This window comes from Canis lupus, chromosome X (assembly GCF_011100685.1).
Source record: "Canis lupus familiaris isolate Mischka breed German Shepherd chromosome X, alternate assembly UU_Cfam_GSD_1.0, whole genome shotgun sequence".
Taxonomy (NCBI): domain Eukaryota; kingdom Metazoa; phylum Chordata; class Mammalia; order Carnivora; family Canidae; genus Canis; species Canis lupus.
In genome coordinates this window covers 41743661-41767427 of record NC_049260.1, presented here as the reverse complement: position 1 = coordinate 41767427, position 23767 = coordinate 41743661, and the positions used below count along the sequence as shown (strand labels likewise).

At 42.9% G+C, this 23767-nt stretch overlaps 1 protein-coding gene across 9 annotated transcripts in view; it reads left to right on the top strand.

The window, feature by feature from the left end:
• ZNF182 (zinc finger protein 182) overlaps window positions 1-3782 on the top strand; it is a 41997-nt gene extending 38215 nt beyond the window's left edge. For 7 of the 9 annotated variants that reach the window (XM_038587324.1, XM_038587322.1, XM_038587325.1 and 4 more), the window contains one exon: window positions 1461-3782. In XM_038587324.1, coding sequence (XP_038443252.1) covers window positions 1461-3091 — 1631 coding nt within the window. In that variant the 3' untranslated portion in view covers window positions 3092-3782. The remainder of the gene's footprint in view (window positions 1-1460) is intronic. The other 2 variants (XM_038587328.1, XM_038587327.1) reach the window with 1 other exon arrangement.
• Window positions 3783-23767: the final 19985 nt, after the last annotated feature.

Sequence of the window (23767 nt, the reverse complement as noted above, 5' to 3'; positions counted from 1 at the left end):
CAGAGCAGGTGAGTGGTTGAGTCAGGATTTGATCCTGGGTTAGAAGGTTTATGGCCCTAATTATGCTGCTTCTTACCACCAGATTTAGTAGATGCTTGGTGGAGCTTGTGTTCTATTAGGTGTACTTTGTAAAAGTTTTTTTTTCTGAACCTGGGTGGTTCAGCCAGTTGGGCATCTCAGAGTACTGCAATCAAGCCCCGCATGGGGCTTCCTCCTCATCAGGGAGTCTGCTGATCTGTCTTCCACCTCCTTACCCCTCCCCACTGCACAGCTCAGTCTCTCTCAAATAAGATCTTAAAAAAAAACTTTTTCTGTGATTCTGATGTTCATGTGTGACTAAGAATTAGTGCTTTGCTAATGAAATTAAGGATGTCCTAACAACATGCTCCATTTTAAAATTCAGTTTTACTATTTCAAATGTTATTACTATTAAATCTAAGTGGTAGTATGAGTAGTTTTTTACTGTTTCATCTTCTCTGTATGTTTGATAATTTTGATACAAAATTTTAGGAGAAGGTGAAAACTACAGAAATCATTAAAATTCATTATATATGCAAAAATTATTTACCATATTTTACTGACTTCAAGATCCAATTGATTTTAATACATACTAAGAAAAATTGGCACCAATTAATTGATGACATGCCATTGGTTATAAGGTACATTTGGATTCAGAGATGTGTTAAAATGTGAAATAATATGCATCTTACAGTTGATGAAATATGGTATATTTAAGGCGAATCTTTGCAACTTTAACTGTCTAAGTGAGCAGTACAGATGACTACTTTAGAAATTTAAAAAATTAAAGTTAGGAAGATCAGAGTAAGCTTTTGTGGAAAGACTGAATTGCTTCTTGAAAGTTATCTGAATTCTGATTATAGCATAACATGAGGAAGGAGTTGGCATTAATATAGACATAGTTTTTAGTGAAAATAGTGAAAACAGGAGCAGAAAATAGTGAAAACAGGAGCAGAAGGTAATATTGAACTATGAATGCAAACTTAGATGAATCCAGAATGGGAAAGTTCTTTAAGGGTTTTTTGTTTTGTTTTGTTTTTTGTAAGGTTAATTATTCTAGATCTTTGTCCTATTCACTAAGAATGTGGATTTGGGATTGTTGTAAGATTTGAATCCACTAACCACACTTGCATTTTACCTAGTTAGAAATAGCGTAAGTCATGTATGCTTAAAGGTTGATAAGTTCCCCAGAGTTTATGGAAATCCGAGATGATGTAAAAGTAAAGGTAAGAAATACTGAGATGTCAGGGTAAGATTGTTCTTGGTAACAAAGAGACTAGCAGGTGGGATTTCAGTAAAAGAACAAGATTTGATGGTTAAGACTCTCTCTAGGAACTCAGATAAAATGAGATAATACTGTCAGCTTTTATAGGGTAGGGTATTTTTAAAGAAGGTCCATTATAGAATGTTAAATTACAAAAATGATTTATTTTTCCTTCTAGAAGAAGCCTGTCAAGTTGATGAACAGATTGAGAGACAGCACCAAGTTGACCAAGATAGATATTTGTTGATGCAAGTTGGATTCCCTGACAAAACAATTATCACCAAGACTGGCTATGACTATAATGAATTTGGAAATGCATTTCATCTGAATACAAACCTTGTTGCTTCAATACAAAGATCCCATAAGCATGAGTCATTTGGAAATAGTATGGTAGATAATTTAGACCTATTTACCAGAAGCTCTGTAGGAAAGAAACATGATAATGGATGTGCAAAATTATTCTTCCATACCGAATATGAGAAAACAACTCCTGGAGTAAAACCCCATGGATATAGAGAGTGTGGGAAAGCCCTCAGGCGAAAGAAAGGTCTTAGTCTACAAGAGAGAATTAAAAATGGAGAGAAACCCTTTGAATGCACCGCGTGTAGGAAAACCTTCAGCAAGAAGTCACACCTCATTGTACATTGGAGAACTCATACAGGAGAGAAACCTTTTGGATGTACTGAATGTGGAAAAGCCTTTAGCCAAAAATCTCAGCTCATTATACACTTGAGAAGTCATACAGGAGAGCGACCTTTTGAGTGTCCAGAATGTGGAAAAGCATTCAGAGAAAAGTCAACTGTCATAATACATTACAGGACTCATACAGGAGAGAAACCTTATGAATGTAATGAATGTGGAAAAGCCTTCACTCAGAAGTCAAACCTCATTGTCCATCAGAAAACCCACACAGGAGAGAAAACTTACGAATGCACTAAATGTGGGGAATCTTTCATACAGAAGCTTGATCTAATTATACATCATAGTACGCATACAGGAAAAAAACCCCATGAATGTAATGAGTGTAAGAAAACTTTCAGTGATAAGTCAACCCTCATTATACATCAAAGAACTCACACGGGGGAGAAACCTCATAAGTGTACCGAATGTGGGAAGTCTTTCAATGAGAAGTCAACCCTCATCGTGCATCAGCGAACTCATACGGGAGAGAAACCCTATGAATGTGACGTGTGTGGGAAAACCTTCACCCAAAAATCAAACCTTGGCGTACATCAGAGAACTCATTCAGGAGAGAAACCTTTTGAATGTAATGAATGTGAGAAAGCATTCTCTCAGAAATCCTATCTCATGCTCCACCAGAGAGGTCATACAGGAGAGAAGCCCTATGAATGCAGTGAATGTGAAAAAGCATTTTCCCAGAAATCATACCTCATTATACATCAAAGAACTCATACGGAAGAAAAACCCTACAAATGTAACGAATGTGGCAAAGCCTTCAGAGAAAAGTCTAAGCTCATTATACATCAGAGAATTCACACAGGAGAGAAACCCTACGAATGTCCTGTATGTTGGAAAGCTTTTAGCCAAAAGTCTCAGCTCATAATACATCAGCGAACACACACAGGAGAGAAACCCTATGCATGCACCGAGTGTGGCAAAGCCTTCAGGGAAAAATCCACATTCACTGTACACCAGAGAACTCATACTGGAGAGAAACCCTACAAGTGTACAGAATGTGGAAAAGCCTTTACCCAAAAATCAAACCTTATTGTGCATCAGAGAACACACACGGGAAAGAAGGCCCATGGGAAAGGCCACAGCCGTAAGTCAAAGCTCATTGCACATTAGAGAGTAGGATCAAGGGTGCCTGTTTACATTCACTGAGGGAAAGTTTTGTCCGTTGAATTAACACTTCAAAAGTACGTTCTGACTTCTGGTTCAAATACAGGGAGTAAAAGTCAGCCTCTCTTCTTTTTAGCTCAGTCTTCACCAAAACACTACAAGGAGCAAAAGCAAAAGTGTCATCTCTAATGTGACACAATGAGAAGATAGCAGAAATCCCGATGAGAGTACTGCCAGAGGCAGAGGAGATTGAGCACCGGGGCAGGAGACGTCAAAGGGAACACTCAGGGCTGCAGCTGTGAGACAGCACTGGTGAGGACACTTAGTAGAGGTTCAGGATAGCCTCTGAGTGCAAGGCCAACCACCATCCACAGCAGTACCAGCTGGCATGGGCAGGAAGGAGGTAGGAGGTCTCTTAGACCCATTTGGGGGTCCAAGGGAGAGGCCTTGACAAGGGATTGCTCAGACAAGCCATATTTGTAGAAAGTAGTCTGTACTCATGAGCAGAGCACTTGGCAGGGGCTAGGGTGAGAGAAGGGGAGTGTTCCTTCTGAAGAACCCTACAGCTGCCCAGTTTACTGACTCTTAGAGGTCAACTCTAAAAGAAATACCAAATGGAAAAAGAAAAAAAAAAGCAATTGTAAGAAAAACTTATCCGCCTAGAATGTCGCCCTGGTTTCTTATCCCACATGAACCTCCAGGAAACAGCAAGTCCAGGAAAAACTCTTACTTAAAAACTATTCTGAAGTAATGAAAACCACAAATGCAATTCCGCGCCTGGAAATGTATATACTCATGCACGTACAAAATGATGAACGCACATCAGATATTCACTGGTGCATGGTTGAAAGTTGTCCAGGTGGCAGGGGTCTGGATCCTGAAATCCATTTAATGCAGCAAACTCCTAGGTAGACAAAGTGAATATATAAAGAGAACTTGGACATCAAGTGTCCTGAGTGTACTGATGTGGGATGATCTCCAACATACATTATTATTAGGTGCAAAAAGCAAGGTTCAGGATGGTGAATATAATAGGCTACTGTTCGTATATAAAAAGAATAGATGGCAAGTACGTAATTGAGCATATATGCATAAATGAGCTCTGGGAAGTTACAAAAGAAGCTGAGTACCCTGATTACCTCTGGGGAAGGGGAAGGGAAGTGGGTGGCTAGGGGTATGGAACCAGGAGGGAGACAACTGTATGTCCTTTCATAACTTTTGAAAATTGTGCTATGTGGATGTACTACCTTTTCAATGAATTAAACTTTTAAAAATGAATATTTTGTTCCATGGCAGTGATTATGAAGTTAGATTCTAGACATGGGATTTCATAACATTTAACACACATATGTTCAATGGAGAGTTTAATTATTTTTGAGTGAATAAGGAGAAGAATGGGTCAGAACAACAGGTATCCAGCCAGTTCCGAAGGCACACAGGCATTGCTTTCCTGAGGGTGCCAAATAAGGTGATTCTTAGGTCAGTTGGGATGACATCATGGAAACCGGAAGTAATTGAGACCAGAATACATTTATTTGGTGAGCCTGGTGACCTCTGAAAATATCCTGTAATAAAGCCCACCATTGTCTTTCCATATTTGAACAAAATGATTTTAAATCATTTCATTTGTAGTTTGCGTGTATGTATATTTTTATGAGATAAAAGCATGAATACAAAGGGAGATTGGGTAGCTCACCCCCTAGGTCACACTACTGCTGTTGATGTATCTGTAGCCACGGTCTGAATGCTACCAAAGACCAGGTAGCAGCATGTCTGCTCCAGAATAAGAGGTCCCACCATGTGCCATATTGTGGCCCTCACAGGTCTGTGGCTTTTCTCCGGGGCTCTCTCTGGTGGAACTGGGTAACCCGAGCTATGTAAAACCTGGGCATGGTCAGTGTTCGGATTTAACAAAACAAGTGAGTGAGTCAGACCTCCAGGACCTGTCTGTGCCCTTCTGGGCATTTTTTTTTTCCTGTAAATTATCCTGCAAGAAAAAGAGGTGTGGGCCCACTTTTATGAGCTCTGTAAGTCAGACATGTCCCATTTAGTGCCTTTCTAGGAAGAAGGAAACTTGGAGAAAAAATATGCGGCTGGCTGACTTGCTTCTGGTGCAGTCAGTTGAGAGGTTACCCAAAGGTCCTAAGAATGAAGCCTTTCATCTTCCTGCTCATAAGGAATATTCCTGGGGATTCAGGCCTCTCAAAGGTCATCCTGCAGTGCGGTGTGAATAGGGTGTTGGATCTGCCGTTTCAGGTTGATCGTGGACACCAGTGTCCTGAGACACAGATGGCAGTCTGATGGGCCATGTGTGTGAGTGGAAGTGAGTGCAGTGTGGACCGAGGAGGGAAAGGGAGGGTGACAGCAGGATGTGGGTAAATGGATGAATTAGGGGAAAGTAGAGGAGGGTAATGAAGGGCCGAGTGTTGGAGGAATGGGGGGACTGAAGAGGCGGGGTGGGGCGAACAGGGAAGAGTAGGGGGAAAATGGGTTAAATAGCCAGTGGGGTGAGTTACTGGGGAAGAAAGAGTATAAGTCAGTAGGAGTGATGATGGGGGAAAGTGGGAGTAAGTAGTTTGAGTGAATGGGCCAAGAGTGGATGTTGGACATGTGGACAGCATGGAGTAAGTTGGGATGTGAAGCCTACTGGGGATGATGGTGGTAAATGGGGCTAAGAACAGAACAGTCAAGACAAGTGGCAAAACGTGGCCGAGCATTAGCAAGTGTGAAGAGGAAGAGTATGGGTGTCAGTGCGGGACAGGCCACTGGATCCAGGGAACAAAGGGTGCTCTCTGGTGAGCAGCTGGGATCTGTGGAGTTGGGCTTTAGGGTCTTGGGGTTTTGGTGATGCAGGATCTTGTGGTATTGGCAATGAGGGTTAGGGGGGACTGAGTGGAGGAGGCAGGAGATGGTCACGGGTTTCTGCACAAAGAGGAGCTGCCCCCGAAGACCCTGCAGTGATTATAAGCATATAGGATGGGAACAGCCCACATTTGTGATGCAGTGCTCAGCAAATGTTCCTCCCGTGTTCTATGTTCTTGTTCTTATTTGTATACAGTGGGAGAGGGAGAGGCCCCAGCACAATGTATCCTTGATACCACCCCCAAATCAGCTCTGCTGTGCCCATAGGCCAGCTTCAAGTCCTGTCTCCCATTATTTATGCCAGTTATTTGTCTTACTGCTTTAGCTAAAACCTCTAAGATGATAAACATAATGACGTCTTTAGCCTGTTTCCTAGGATCCTGGAGACTACTCAGATTCCGAAGATCAGCCCTGTGACCCTTGACTGGCCCTGTAAACCACCCAGATCAGCACTGCCCCCCCCCCCCCGGTTTTTTAGCCAGCTACTTCACATTATCTCATTTCTTTAGGAAGACTCCACACTGAATTATGATCCCTTTTCACCTCACCCTTTGGGAATTGTTACTATGAGAAATCCCCCCGGATATAATGATGGACTCCGACATACTACCAGGCAAGCTATCCAAAGGTCACAGAGTAGGACGGCTCACAGACCAAAATAAAATGCTCCAGTCACATGGCTTATTGTCACTTTAAAAGCACAAGATCTATATAAAAACCCACCAAGAAGCAACGGAAAGAGATGGGTAGTTAACACATTTAGAATAGGGCACAAACAGGGTGATGGACATTTCCCTGATTCCTTTGTTATGTAACGTTCATACACCCTTAGCTCCGTGTCTCCCGTGTCTCCGGATCTCTTGCATCAGCCTCACTGGTTATGAAGACCCGAGCTGAAATTTAAACAAGGGGCCAATGACATCCCCTGCTTGCCTCAGCTGTAGCTCACCAGTTAGCTTCCTGCAGTGTTCTGGGTTTTATCTGTGATCAATGGAACAATACTGAGTGTCACCAACTGGTGGGGAATTTAAGTAAAATGTGGCTGTTGCTTTGGGTCGCAGGATACCTCATGACCTAGTCTTCGCATTCTTCTCTATCTTAAAGTAACACCCTTGTTCCATCATGTATTTAATATATTCTATTCATCTTTAGTGTATCCTATCACCTACTAACTTACTTGCTAACTAGTTAATACATTGTATGGGGCAGCCTGGGTGGATCAGCGGTTTAGCGCCGCCTTCGGCCCAGGGTGTGATCCTGGAGACCGGGGATCGAGTCCCACGTCGGGCTCCCTGTGTGGAGCCTGCTTCTCCCTCTGCCTGTGTCTCTGCCTCTCTCTGTGTCTCTCATGAATAAATAGATACAATCTTAAAAAAAAAAGCCAGGCAGCTTGTTATTTATACTTCACCCCTTAGGGTGATAGCTTAGCTATCTCAAGCTCCTAGCTTATTATCTATGCTTATTATCTATTATCTTAGAGGAATTTCCTCCATCACATTTGTTTTCATGTCTTCTAGAGGACAAACAATAAGAGAATCAAAGGGAGTTCTTTGAAAGGGTTAAGAAACATGAGAAAGGGCAGCCCTGGTGGCGCAGTGGTTTAGTGCCGCCTGCAGCCTGGGGTGTGATCCTGGAGACCCGGGATCGAGTCCCATGTCCGGCTTCCTGTATGTGACCCCTTTCTCCATCTGCCTGTGTCTCTGCCTCTCTTTGTGTGTGTGTGTCTCTATGAATAAATAAACAAATTTTTTTTTAAAAACACGAGAAAGCCTAAACTGATCAAGAAAAAGGGAAAACAAACTTTCAAATTAGGAGTGGTAATAGTGGACTTCACTACAGATTCCATAAACATTAAAAAAGGGAATTATGAAAAAAAACTTTATGCCAACAAAATTGACACTTTAGTCAATGTAATTAATGGAGAAAATCACATAATAATCCCCATAGATGCAGAGAAGGGGATCTCATACGATTCAACACCCATTCATAATATAAATTCTTAGCAAACTAGGAATAAGAGAGAACTTCCTTAGTCTGACAAAGGGTGTCTCAAAAAAAATGGTAACAGTAAAAACTTTCTTCCTGAGATTGGGAATGAGAACTAGGATGCACTGTACTGGCAGACTTAGTGATATACAGTAAGAGGGTGAAAAAGAGTAATGACTGGAAAGGAATAAACCCCTCAATTTTTACAGTTGATGTACATACACAGAAAAACCCAAAAGCATCTATAAATGAACTGATAGACTTAAGTGAATTTTGCAAGGCTGCTATATATAAGCTTGAACACAGACATTCTTTTCTAGTTGTTGTCAGTACAAAGAAAAATACCATAGCGTCAATTTGGGGAACAGAAGAGCAAATAATAGATGGGGCCAGGTAACGGAGATCCCTGAGAGGAGGAGTTTACATGTGGGTGGGGTGGAATCTGACTGAAATCTGAAAAAGCAGCTTACAGCTTCTCACAAGGAGGAGAGAAGGAAGCAGAAGGAACAAAGGTCACAAAGGTAAGGACAGATCTATCAATGTCTGCATTAAAAAAGAGACTGATGACAACTGGAGGGTTGGAGAATGAAAAGGCCTGGGAAAGGGAGAATGACCTAGAAGGGCTTATTCCAGCTGAAGGAGGCAGGGATGAGATCTGAGGAAAAGGAAGGCAGGCATGGTTCTTTCTCAAAGCTAAGCAAAGAATACAGGGTGGAAGGGCTGTGGGAATGTGGAAAGGTCATTTAAACCAAGGAGCTCACCCTCTTGTCCTATAATCACCAGTGGCCTACCTCCTCTCCTTTAAGGAAGACCAAAGGTATATGTCAATGGCATGTCAAATCTCCCTCTCACCAGCTAGAACCTTCCACCCACCATCACCAACCTTCCTAGTCCTTACCTATGCAACTGTAGATTTTTTCTGCCATTCAAGGCTCTTTCTCAAAGGTGAAGATCAGGTCTGGTTTGGTAACTTGATCACCTACTTAGGCTCAGGGGCCTCTGAAGACTGAGGAAAGGGTAGCTTCATGGACTACATAACAAAGCTGCCCAATTATATCTTGTCCAAGTCTGGTCATTTCCCTTGGGAGGTGAGAGACCATCTCCAGGGGCCAAAGGGGATAAGGAATCTTTTGCCCCTGAAAATTTTCAGCACTCTACAGGCAAGAAGCTCCCATCATCACCCACGGATGATGTTGGTTTGCCAGCTGGCCACTCCACACGGAATGCAAGGAGAGACCAAAGAGGCAGACTATTCTAGACTGGTATGTGGTGAGTTTGATAAGCAAGGGAACTTGCTAAGAGGCTTGTCTAGGGTGGCTACAAGATGAGTGAGCAGATCTCCACACCTACTGGCCACGATCTTAAAAGTTTATACAGAGACCTTAACTAGGTTTGGTCACATATACCAACCAGATGGGCTCAACAGTACATTATTCTCTGAGGTCTGCATCCTTGAAAATGGCTCCCACTGTGGGAATGGTGGACATAATATACATTCCAAGGACAGGAGATGGGGTGAGAAGCCTCTCACTGCCTGGGTCCAGCTCACAGATGAACTGGAAGTCCTCCTCCAACACTCCAGCCCTTGCAATTGGTTCTTATAATCTTACACAAGCCCCTCTTCTGTGATGGGCCGTGTCAGTCACCAAGAAGTATCACTAGCATGGAAGTGGCTCCTTTGGAGGCTCCTTTGGGCCCTTGAGGCAGACACCCACATAACAGAATAGGCACATGTAAGAGAAAACACAGATTAAAATGATAATTCCCAAAATAAGTTTTTTTCCATCAAGAACCCTATGACCCAGATCACTGATTTATTTATTCCTATAAGCTGGGGACTGGATCACTCAGTGATCCAGGTGCCTCCTTGCAAGGCAGTAATAATGTCCAAGGCTACCCTATTTTGGAGGACATTTTTTCTCACTAGAGACCCTTTAGTGTTCAATAAAAGGAAGGTGCTGCTGGCTATCATTTTGTTGGGTGAATTAAGGTTTCTATGTATGCTATAACACCCTCCAGGTCAATGGAAGGGACAAAGACAGCAGCCAGATTATCATACCAGTGGAAAACAGAATGTGCCCACCTGGTCTTGAGGAAAGGGAGATTGGAAGCTTTAGGAACTTGACCAGGTTATGCACACCATATATGTTGGCTGCTGGAGACAGTACTGTCAGACAAGAGGAGATGGATTAATGACAGGATCTCCTTCTTTTCCCTTCTTTCAATAGTGCATGTTCCATTTCAGGCATAGTGCATTTCAGCGGGTCCAGCTTATAGCAGGACAGTGGGATCTCAATGGAGAAGAGAACCACTGTTCCCTTTCACCAAGGGGTGTGAAGTAATTCACCCGTCCTGGTGAAATGTCCCATTGCAAATTTCAGTACATAATGCCTTTCCCAAGAGTGTTAGCAGCATAGTGTGTCGAGCCATGGTGAAAGGGCAATGGCTGCCTCCTGTGACTTCCATACCGTTAGAGTATTGGGTGTCTCCATAGTGCCCCCCAGTCTGGCATAGGGGACAAGAGACCCTACTGGTTGACCATCCAACTATATTAAAGGCTACAACACCTGGCCAATGTGTGTTCACCTGTTAGTAATTTAACCTGCTGCTTTAACATTCCATTCTTCCTTTCTACCAACCTGCTTCTTGTGGGTTGTAGGGGAGATGGAACCTCTGTTCAAGGCCATGTTCTTTTGCCCAGTCTCACCCATCATGACCTTGGAACTGTGACCCCCCCCATCACTCTCTGCTCAACGAGGGTACCTGTACACGGTATGCAGCTTCTCTACCGCTAATGGTGGCAGCCTGGTTTGCAAAGTGATGGAGGGAAGCTTGGGTTGGGCCAGATGCAGTGTCCATACAAACCACAGCATATATAGAACCCTGATTCGGGGGAGGCAGGGGCAATATGATCAATTCACCAATCTCTCACCAGTTGGGAACTCCAGTGGATGGTTCAGACTCCCATCGGCAGCTGTCTTGGGCTCTGTTTAGCACACACAGGACATGCTGTTACCGCATTAACTGAGTCACTGCATTTCAAGGACATGTACCATCCCACACAGGAGATACAGTGGCCACTCTTCCTTTGCACCTAATGTGCGTATCTACTGAAGGATCTGTTGCTAGGGCTTGTACCCAAGCAGGGGCATCAGCTGCCCGATTGCCAGGGGGTGTCAGAGCCTTATGACCCAGGGTGTAGAAGACAGTGAAGAAGGCCTCACGCTCTTGAAAGTGAACCCAAATGCCTTTCCACTTATCTTGACCTGAAGAGGACTTATTCATGACCATCCACCACTCGGTTTCCCATTGTCTAAGCCATAGGATTAAATCCCTTTAAAACAGCCAACTGTCTGTGCAAAAGGTTAAGCTGCAGCTCATGAGTGATCACCAGCCAAACCACTCTTAGTTCAGCCTTATGGCTTCCATGGCTTGTTCCTGTTTCTAGGCACCTGTCTACCAGGCATCAACAGGAATCCCCCCCACTCCCACTCTATGAGTTTCAGGTTTGCCACAGGACTAGGGGCAGGGGCATGTGGAAGAGCTTCGTAGCACCTGTATTTCTAGAGACAGTGGGCTGGCGGGCAAGGTGCTCTTCTGTTGCAAACAGGCATGTGACTCGTTCAAAAATGAGGGCTTGAAGCACGGCACGTGGGTAGATGGAACATACTCTGAACTGACCCTTTCACAGGGAGGGAGGTTCTTACCATGATGTGTTGTTCCTTCATGAGAGGCTCTGCCTGAAGGAGCACTATGCATACTGTCAGAAACTGTCACTCTGTGGGGGTATACTTGGCTTTTGCTCCATTCCAGAGCTGGGACCAAAATCCTAGGGGTACTCGCTTTTTCTGTTGTTTCTGCCACAGGTGCCCAACTCATACCTCTGGAGTCACATCTAACTGAAATGATAGCTCTACAGGCTCGGGAGATGTCCAGAGCTTTAATCTGCTCCATTAGTATTTTTGCCTTCTCAAAAGGGGCTTGCTATTCTGATCCCCAGGCCCACACGTGCCCTTTCTTTATGAGGCAGTATAAAGGATGAAGGAACCGTGCCAGGGGAGAATAAAAGTCCTTCCCCCCCCCCCCCCCCCCCCCCCCCCCCGCAAACTGCAAAACTCCTACAAAGGTCTGCCTTTCTTTCATGTTCTCAGGGATTGGGGAGGCTTGCACTCTATCAATCACAGCTTCTGAGACAAGGCACACCTTACCCAAACAACTTCCCAAAACTACAGTGGTGCCTGGGATTTTCTGTGGGTTCATGGTTCATCCTCTGCCTCACCAATGTTCCAGCAAAGTCTGCAGAGTGTCCTACAGCAGAGGAAAGTCTTTGCATGTTAACATTATATCATCAATGAAATGGGCTTATTTCACCATGTGAGGAAAGAGAACAGGAACAGGTCTCGGGCTATCATCCCATGACACACTGTGGGGCTGTGCAGGTAGCCGTGGGGAAGCATTCGAAAGATGCATTGTTGCCCCTCCCACACGAAGGCAAATTCATTTGTTATCAGAAACCTGCACCAGTCAGTCTTTTCTGTGAATCTCCTTGAAGATGATGTACTTTTGCAGGGACACTTTTGCAAAAGCATTACAGTAAAAGAACAACCATCTATAAATGACAGAAGACTTAAAAAAAATAGTCCTGATTAGAGATCTGATGAGAGTTCATTATAATGCAATTGACAAGGAAATTTCTTTCTTTCTTTGGAGAGAACAACTCTTATGTATCTTTCATTTATACAAACAGGGCATGTTAAGGAAAAGACACATCAAGACAAATTTTGCTATGGCCCAGGAGACAAGGAAGGGAGTGACAGGCCTCTTGAGGCCCTGTTGGGAGAGAGGGAGTCTGGGAAGCGTGGTGAAAAAATCTGGGGGAAATTTGATTATTTCTGTGATAGCCTTTAAAAAAATAACAACTAGAATTATTATTGGTAACATTATACCAGGAAATATCAGAGTTTGAGAAATTTCTCTTTTTTAAATATTTTATTTATTCATTCATGAGAGACACAGAAAGAGACAGGTAGAGAGAGAAGCAGGCTCCATGCAGGGAGCCCAATGCGGGACCCGATCCCGGGTCTCCAGGATCATGCCCTGGGCCAGAGGCAGATGCTTAACCACTGAGCCACCCAGGCATTCCAGTTTTAGAAATCTCATATAATTTCTGGAACACTTATATTTATACAAATATAATGTATTTATATGAATATAACCCAATTAAAATTTAGTATCACTCCTTATTTGACAATGCTTCCCATGTAATTTAATACATCAAATAAGCCTAATCACCTTAATACCTGGCTTTTACAAGGAGAGAGAACACATCTTTTGGGATGTTCCAGGGAACCTCTAGAAAATCCCAAAGTTAGTTTGAGGTCTAAAAGACTTCAGGGGCACCTCCTGGGTGGCTCAGTCAGTTAAGCATCTGCCTTCGGCTCAGGTCATGATCTCAGGGTCCTGGGATGGAGCCCCCCCCCCATTGGTCCCTGATTGGGCTCCCTGCTTGGCAGTGAGTCTGCTTCTCCCTCTCCCTCTTCCCTTCCCCATTTGTACACAATCTGTCTCTCAAATAAATAAAATCTTTAAAAAAAATAGACTTCAGAATTTGGGCTGCCGGGGTGGCACGGTTGGTTAAGGGTCTGACTCTAGTTTCAGCTCAGGTCGTGATTGCAGGGTCATGGGATCCAGGCCCCCATCCCCCCTCATCAGGCTTTGTGCTCAGCATGCAGAAAGATCTCCCTTTCCCTCTCCTTCTCCTCCCCCTGCTCATGCTCCCTCTCTCTCTAAAATAATTCAATCTTGGGGGAAAAAAAGACTTCGGAATTTGATTTTTGTGAAATTTGTCAAAAATATCAAAATAATGTAAAAACACTTGATGAAACAGAATCATAGATCACTGTGAAACAATAGCTGTCCATTTAATCAGTGACAAAGACATCAAAGCCAAATATAGAAAGTTACATAGTTACAAAAAAACTTAGCTCTTTCAATAGAGAACACTGTTTTCTTAAGCAAAGACATGATTAAGACAACATTTGCGCACAGGGAAGTATTTGATAAAACAGAGTCTGTTTTCTAGGCAAGTTATTGAAAAGGTAAAGGAAAACCTTTCACAACTTCATTAGGAACAGACCGCTAGGGGCAGCCCGGGTGGCTCAGCGGTTTAGCGCTGCCTCTGGCCCAGGGCCTGATCCTGGGGCCCCGGGATTGAGTCCCATGTTGGGCTCCCTGCATGGAGCCTGCTTCTCTCTCAAGAGTAAATACATAAAATATTTTTTTTAAAAAAGGAACAAATAGTACAAGAAAACTTTGTCTTTCTAGCAGATGAGAGAAAATTAAGTTTTAGTTTTACCTACATGTACTATTAAAAGTCAATTTTCTTTAAGCCAATTACATCACGCTCTTTTACAAATCAATTTTAGCAATATCCTCCACAGGTAGGAAAACCTCACGTATATATAACATGTATCCATAAACAGAGACACAGAGACCCCTTAGCTTTCATTCCAAAGCTTTAGTCATGAATCAGGAACAAGGCAAAGCTCATTAGTTTATAGATAACAGCTGAATCCAAATTGTGTCTGTGGAAGATGGAGCAAATTAAGGTTACCGGCTTACATGGCTAAGGCTTTTCACTAACGTTTGGGGAGGACTTTTAAGATTTGAATTTGCCCTTGACAAGCAATCTTATGGAAGCTGTGGACTACATTTTGGGCGAGGGAGCTTCTGTAGTACTATTATAAAAGCTTATTTCTCCTTTTTTTCTTTTCAGTCTCACGCAATCATGGGCAGCGTTTTAGTTATCTCCCAGGGTGTTTACTTTTCAAAGACACAATATGATTTACAATTTCAAGGGACAGAGAAAGAATGCAAGATTTCACCTACGAGTTTTGGGGTACATTTCTCTATCAGAAGTCTAGGATTGGAAAAAAAAAAAAAAAAAAAAAAAAAAAAAAAAAAAAAAAAAAAGAAGTCTAGGATTGGGCACCTGGGTGGCTCAGTGGTTAAGCATCTGCCTTCAGCTCAGGTCATGATCCCGGGGTCCTGAGATCAAGTCCTGCGTCAGGCTCCCCGCTGAGCTGGGGGTCTATTTCTCCCTGTTTCTCTGTCCCTCCCCATGCTTGTGCCCTCTCTCAAATAAAATATTTTTTAAAAGTCTAGGATTACTATTTAAATTTTTCCTTTGTATCAGGGGTCATATGGCACAGGGCACTTCACCTTTTCTACTATCAATCACCACATGTCTTCACTCTCTTCACCTTCCCAAGGACTCCACCTCTCGGCATCTTTATCAGATTTTACCCCGAGTGCTCAGACCTTAATCTGTTGCAGCTTGCCCCCTCCCAGCTTTGCAAAATGGCATGCGAAGGTCTCCAGTTTATTCTCTTGTTCCCCTACCTCGTCTGCCAGCCCCGAAGCTGGTGAAGCAGTAGACCACTGCATGCCTTTCTGTAACCCCAGCTCCTCTCCCAGCTTTCTAACTCGAGCTTCAGCCTCCGTTGGGCAGATGAACTGGTGCAGGCAGCAGCCAGCTCACTGAGACAGCAATTTGTTTCCCTTCTCTGGGGCAGTACACTCTGCATGGTTCCCCAGACACACACATCAGACCAGCCAGTGTTATGGGGCATCCCGACACCCACATGGCAGCCCGGGAACATCACCACCTCCCCACAAAGAGGCTGTGACCAGCTCAGGATTTCCCCTATGGATGCTTCCTTCCCAAGGCCCATCGTGTTGGAGAAAGTCATCGAAAGGAAGTGTCTGACAGTTAACTTGTGGGCCAGCCCCAGACCCCTGGAGGCTCCTTATTCCCCACCCTGTCCTTGAAGCGTGGGCTCCACTTGCCTTTCCTGCTCACAGAGGTGGCTCCAAGGACACAGCCTTGAAATAATGAGGTGCTGTTGAGAACACCTGCAAGTATACTCGACTGAACAGTTAAACCCCCTCCCTCCCTCCTTCTCTCTCTCTCTCTCTCTCTCTCTCTCTCTCTCGGGGCACCTGGGTGGCTCAGTGGTTGAGCATCTGCTTTTGGCTCAGGTTGTGATCCTGGGGTCCTGGGATCGAGTTCCCCATCAGGCCTGCTTCTCCCTCTGCATATGCCTTTTGCTGTGTCTTTTGTGAATAAATAAATCTTTAAATAAAACCCCACTCTCTCTATATATAAACTTTCAAGATTTGCTAGGCAGGCACGGGGGTCTACTCATCTCACTTCTCCCCAAGACCAATCTTGTAAGTTTCCTTGCTTATTAAATTGGCTGGCTATATACTAACCTGGACTGGCCTGCCTCTTTTATTGTTCTCTCGCTGCCCTCTGAGTACCAGGAGCCAGTTTCAGAGTATGCCCTGGAAGGTTCTGGGAGGGTTGCAAACTGGTGGATTTGTTTGGACTTTTGGACAGCTCACCAGGTGTTGTCTTACAATCCGGCCCCCATACACGGAGAGCAACGACAGACCAGAGAAGGAGGCCGCCCATTCCAGATTGGCAGGTGGCAGTTTTAATAAATCAAGGGAACTTCCGAGGCTTGTCGTAGGTGGCCATGAGATGAGTGGATCTCCGTATCTGCCTGCCCAAGTCTTATAAGTTACTATAGATGTCTTAGCGGGGTTGAGTCATGTATCACCCTTAAGGCTCCTTGAGAACAGCTCCCACTATGCAAATGGCAGGGACTCCAAGGGCAGGAGAGGGGGGTGGGAGCCTCTGATTGCCTGGGTCCGTCTCATAGGTCCCCTGGTGGTCACATCCTCTGGATGACCTTCTTTAATAGAATGACAACTTTAGATGGAGTCATCACGAAATTGGGGACATTTGAAGACAAGGCTGAGGACTTCCCCTGACAGGAGTGGTAGCACACAGGCCCTGCTCAGAGAACTCCGTGTGGAGATGTGATCTTACAGAAATACAGCCACCAGGCCTCTGGGCAAGGTAGGCTTGCCCAGGTAATTTGGTGTTCATGATTATTGTGTCCTACACAATACCTTTTATTTGTAGGGTTTGAAAGCTATCTTTTGTCCTTATCCTCAAACATCACTGATTCTGTAATGACATGTAATGACTACATCTAAATGGCCATCGCTGGGTGATGAGGAAAATATATGCAGGAACATCTTCTCTGTTCAAGAAAGAATGCCTGCGGGGTGCCTGGGTGGCTCAGTTGGTTAAGTGTCTGCCTTCGGCTCAGGTCATAATCTCAGGGTCCTGGGATGATTCGGGCTCCCGCTCTGCAGGGAGTCTGTTTCTCCCTCTGCCCCACCCCCTGCTGATGCACATTCTCTCTCTCTGTCTCTCTCTTTTTCTCTCTCTCAAATAAAAAAAAATTTAATTTTTAATTTTTGTCTTTAAAAAAAAAACAACAAAAACCCACAAAAAAGAACACCTGCACTCAACCTGGTTTTTGTCACATGTTGAGAAACAAAAATCTAATTGGAGAAAGTTCTGCTTTTGGTGATGACACAGAAACTTTTAGCAGACCAATTATCCTGCTGAGATCAACTAAAAAACTGGATAAAATACAGTATTTATTTGGAGGCACCATAAAGCTGCTGAGGGGATGGAGATCTGAGAGGCCAAGAGCACAGAGAATTAAAAGACCAAAACTGTCAGACCAGTTGAGTACTGAGCCCAACTATAGCATATGAGAGACAACTTTCTTTAGTCTTGCCCATAGACACTGCAAATGGGGACTCCAGGCCCTGAGTGGGTAGCTGCTTCTAAATTTTCTTTTTTTTTTTTAATTTTTTTTTTTTTATTTATGATAGTCACAGAGAGAGAGAGCGAAAGGCAGAGACATAGGCAGAGGGAGAAGCAGGCTCCATGCACCGGGAGCCCGACATGGGACTCGATCCCGGGTCTCCAGGATCCCACCCTGGGCCAAAGGCAGGCGCCAAACCGCTGCGCCACCCAGGGATCCCCTGCTTCTAAATTTTCTAAGTCTCTCTCCAGTGCCTGAAACCAGCTGGGGCCAGTGCTATCTGGGTGGGTCCCCAGGTCTGGTTCTAGTACCACAAACAGATTGCACTTACTACATAGCACCACATTTCTTTCAAGGGCTCTCATGAGATCAGGCCACCAGAATGGTGCTGACATACTAATTTTGGATGATGCTCACAGAGAACATGGGACGCGTTCTGGGCTCTGAGCGATAAAGGCCCATCACCAAGCCTGTGCTTGAGCTACATGTGTGGGCCTGTGTATTGGCTCATCTGCTGGTGTTCTGACTATAGTGCCACCTCTGACTTTCAGCATTCAAGAACAGTGAGGTGTCTTTATTATTTTAAAAAAAAATGTAGAGAGCAAAAGGATGGAGAAAGATATAGGATGTAAAGACCAACCCAAGAAACTAGATGCATCTGTACCAGCAGACTTGGCTGGGATGGAGCCTGGAGAGCACTATCCCAGCACCTGGAGAGAAGGGAGCAAACAACTCAGGGGCAGTTGGCATGGAAACAGTGATCTGAAAAATGCCTGGGACACATGGGGGAAGATTATTTGCTCTTCTTGGAGTTCTTCCCTGATCAGGCAGTGGTCACAGAGATGCCTCTCTGGGCACAAAGGAGCTGGCTGGTGCCATGTCCCTCTCCCAGCCTCAGCATACCCACGGCCACCTGAGGGAAGCAGCATGGCACTGACAGTGGCTTCCTGACTTGCTCATACTAAGTCCCCTGCCCCTCCATTCTGGCAGGACTGCCCCTTCTCAGTCACACCTGCCTCAGTCCCAGCACAGTGGGCCCTTCCCCCAGAAGACCAGCCCAAACCCACGCCCATGTCATGTCTCCTGACCAGAGAGTGCTACAGCCCCTCAGTTCTGGTGCTAGTGGTATCTGGTTTTATTTAACAAGCAGACCAGAATACAACTAGTTAAAACTCCCCACAAAACAAACAAACAAACAAACAAACAACCAAACAACAACAAAAAACAACTCTTCACATTCTGGCCAAGGACAAAATGCTGCCCACAGTAGGCAAGATGAGCCTTTATGGGTGACTGGCCTGAAGGAAAGAACAGTGAGAACATAACAGCAGAGCGCAAGCAGCACACACCAGAGGCACTCCCTAGAGCATCAGGCCCTGGGCACAACATGCCCTCTTCTTCATAAAGCCGTTACTGCCAGGAGCAGGAAACATAACTGGCTTTTCTAACACAGAGAAAAAGGTAAAGACTTAGACAAAATGCCAAGACACAGGAATTCATCCCAATTGAAAGAACAAGATAAGGCCATGGCCACAGATCTAACCAAAACAGATATAAGTAACAGGCCTGATGGAGAATTTAAAGCAACAATCATAAAGATACTCCCTGGGCTTAAGAAAAGACTGCAAGACATCTTGGAGGCGCTTATCACAGAGATAAATAATAAAAAAGAATCCGAAATGAAAAATGCAATAACAGATTGGAAACAGGCCTGATGCAATGAACGATAGACTAGAAGAAGCAAGGGAATGAATTAGTGATAGAGAAGACAAAATAATGGAAAACAAAGATGCTGAACAAAAGAAAGAAAGAATAATTATGGAATATGACAATAGACTTAGGGAACTCGGTGACTGCATCAAATGTAATAATGTATTATAGGAGTTCCAGAAGAAGAAGAGAGGGAAAACGGGGCAGAAAATTTATTTGAGGAAACAATAGTGAAAACTCCCCTAATCTGAGGATGGAAACAAATATCTAGATCCACAAGGCACAGAGAACTCCCATCAAAAGCAACAAAAGCAGGCCAACACTAAGACATATTGTAATTAAATTTGAAAAATATACTGATAAAGAAGAAATCTTAAAAACAACAAGACAAAAGAAGTCCTTGACTTACAAGGGAAGACTCATATGGCTAGCTGCAAATTTATCAACAGAAACTTGGCAATCAGGAAGGGAGTGACATGATATATTCAAAGTGCTGAATGGGAAAAATCTGCAGCCAGGAATACTCTATCCAATAAGGCTAGCATTCAGAACAGAAGGAGAGATAAAGAGTTTCCCAGACAAACAAAAAATAAAGGAGTACGTGACCACTAAACCAGCCCTGCAATAAATATTAAAGGGGACTCTTTGAGTGGGAAGGAAAGACCAAAAATAACAAAAAATAAAGAATCAGAGAAAATCTCCAGAAACAATGACAAAACAAGTAAAAAATGGCACTAAATTCATATCTATCAATAATTACTCTGAAGGTAAATGGACTAAATGCTCCAATCAAAAGACACAGGTGTCAGAATGGATTAAAAAAAAAACAAGATCAACCTATATGCTCCCTACAAGAGACTCATGTTAGACCTCAAGACACCTGCAGATTGAATGTGAGGGGGAAGGAGAAATATTTACCATGTAAATGGATGTCAAAAGAAAACTGGATAGCAATACTTATATCAGACAAACTAGACTTTAAAACAAAGACTGTAACAAGAGATAAAGAAGGACACTATAGGGCAGCCCGGGTGGCTCAGTGGTTTAGCACCGCCTTCGACCCAGGGTGTGATCCTGGAGACCTGGGATCGAGTCCCACGTTGGGCTCCCTGTGTGGAGCCTGCTTCTCTCTCTCTCTCTCTCTCTCTCTGTCTCTCATGAATAAATAAATAAAATATTTTTTTAAAAAAGGGCACGATATCATAATAAAGGGGACTATTCAACAGGAAGATCTAACAATTGTAGGTATTTATGCATCCAACATAGGTGCACCCAAATATATAAAACAATGAGTAAACATAAAGGAACTAATTGATAATAATACAATAATAGGAGGGGATATTAACACCCCACTTACATCAAAGAACAGATCATCTAAACAGAAAATCAACAAGGAAACAGTGGCTTTGAATGACACAGTGGACCGGATGGACTTAACAGATATATTCAGAACATTCCATCTCAAAACAGTGGAATATCCAATTTTTCTTCATGCAGGCATGTGATATTCTCCAGAATAGGTCACACATTAGGACACAAAACAGGCCTCAACAAATTCAAAAAGAGGGAAGTCACACCATGCACCTCTTCTGACCACAATGTTAGAAAACTTGAAGTCAATCACAAGAAAAAAATCTGGAAAGACCACAACTACATGGAGGGCAAACGACATGCTAGAAAAGAATGAATGGGTCCACTGGGAATCAAAGGAGAAATTTAAAAAGTACATGGAAACACATGAAAATTAAAACACAACCATCCAAAACCATTGGGATGCAGCAAAAGTGATGCTAAGAGGAAAGGCATACAGGCCTACCTCATGAAGCAAGAAAAAGCCCAAACAAACTAACCTTACACCTGAAGGAACTAGAAAAAGAACAACAAAGCCTAAAGCCAGAAGAGGGAAGGAAATAATAAGGATTAGAGCAGAAATGATATAGAAACTAAGAAAAAAAAGAAAAGATCAATGAAACCAGGAGCTGGTTCTTTGAAAAATAAAATTGATAAACCTCTAGCCAGACTTAACAAAAGGAAAAGGAAAAGGACCCAAATAAATAAATCATAAACAAGAGAGGAGAACTCACAACCAACACCACAGAAATACAAACAATTATAAGAGAATGTTATGGAAAACTATATGCCAACAAACTGGACAACCTGGAAGAAATGGATAAATTCTTACAAACATATACACTACCAAACTTAAACAAGAAGGAATAGAAAACTTGAACAGATTGATAACTAGCAAAGAAATTGAATCAGTAATAAAAAATCTTTCAACAAACAAAAGTCCAGGCCCAGATGGTTCAAAAGTCAAATTCTACCAAACATTCAAAGAAGAGTTAAAACTTGTTCTTCCCACACTTTTCCAGAAAAATAGAAAAGGAAGGAAAACTTCCAAATTCATTCTGAGGCCAGCATTACCCTGATATCAAAACCAGATAAAGATTCCACTAAAAGCGGGAACTACAGGCCAATATCCCCGATGAACATGGATGCAAAAATTCTCAATAGAGTACTAGCACACCAAAACCAACAGTACATTAAAAGAATCATTCATCCAGTGAGATTTCTTCTAGCTTTTTTTTTCTAAGATTTTATTTATTTATTCATGAGAGACACAGAGAGATGTAGAGACATAGGCAGAGAAACAGGCTCCCTGTGGGGAGCTTGATGGCAGGACTTCCTCCCAGGATCATGCCTTGAGCCAAAGGCAGACACTCAACCACTGAGCCACCCAGGAGTCCTTTTTTCTTGTTTTGTAAAGATGGTTCAATATTCACAAATCAATCTCATTCATCACATTAATGAAAGAAAGGAAAGAATCATATGATCGTTTCAATAGACACAGAAAAAGCATTTGACAAAGTACAACATCCATTCATGAAAATCCCTCAACCAAGTAGGTTTAGAGGAACATATTTCAATATAATAAAGGCCATCTATGAAAAACTCACAGTTAACATCAACTTCAAAGGGGGAAAACTGAGAGCTTCTCCTCTACAGTCAAGAACACGACAGGGATGTCCACTCTCACCAACATTATTTAACATAGTACTAGAAGTCCTTGCCACAGCAGTCAGACAACAAAAAGAAATAAAAGACATCCAAATTGGCAAGAAGTAAAACATTTATATTTGCAGATGACATGATAGTCTATAAAGAAAACCTGAAAGACACCACCAAAACATTGCTAGACCTGATATACAAATTCAGTAAAGTTGTAGGATATAAAATCAATATACAGAAATCTGTTACACTTCTATACACAAGTAATGAAGCAGCAGAAAGGAATATTAAGAAATCAATCCCATTTACAATTGCATCAAAAGCCATAAGATACTTAGGAGTAAACCTAACCAAACAGGTGAAAGACCTGTACTCTTAAAGCTATAACACGCTGATGAAAGAAAGTGAAGAAGACACCAAGAAATGGAAAGCCATTCCATGCTCATGGGTTGGAAGAGCAAATATTGCCAAAATGTGTATACTGCCCAAAGCAATCTACACATTTAATGCAGTTGCTATCAAATTACCAACATATTTTCCCAGGGCTAGGACAAACAATCCTAAAATTTAAATGGAACCAAAAAAGACCATGAACAGCCAAAATAATCTTGAAAAAGAAAAACAAACCTGTAGGTATCACAATTCCAGACTTCAAGGTACAGTACAAAGTTGTGGTAATCAAAATAGTACGGTACTGGAACCAAATAGATAATTATACAATTACATGGCTACAATTATATGGTTAATCTTTGGTAAAGGAGGAAAGAATATATAGTGGGAGGGGCACCTGGGTGGTTCAGTGGTTGAGCATCTGCCTTTGGCTCAGGTCATGATCCCAGAGTCCTAGGATCCCCACAGGGAGTCTGCTTCTCCACTGCCTATGTCTCTGCCTCTCGGTGTCTCTCATGAATAAATAAATAAAATCTTTTTAAAAATTAAGAATAGAACTACCCTACAATCTAGTAATCATGCTACTGTAATTTCTCCCCAAAACAGAAAAAAACTAATTCAAAGGGATATGGGCACCCCCATGTTTATAGCAGTATTCTTTAACATCAAATAATAGTCAAATAATGGAAGCATCCCAAGTGTCCATTGACCAATGAGTGGATAAGGAAGATGTGATGTGTGAGTGTATGTGTGTGTGTGCGCACACACACTAGATTATTCAGCCATATAAAGGAATTAAATCCTGCCATTTTCAACAACATGGATGGAGCTAGAGAGTATAGTGCTAAGTGAAATTAGTGAAAGACAAATGCCATATCATTTCATTCCTATGTGGAATTTAAGAAACAAAACAAATGAGCAAAGGAAGACAATGTGACAAATCAAAAAACAGACACTTAAGTATAGAGAACTGGTGGGTACTAGAGGAGAGGTAGGTGGGTGAGGGATGGGTGATGGGGATTTAAAGGGTACA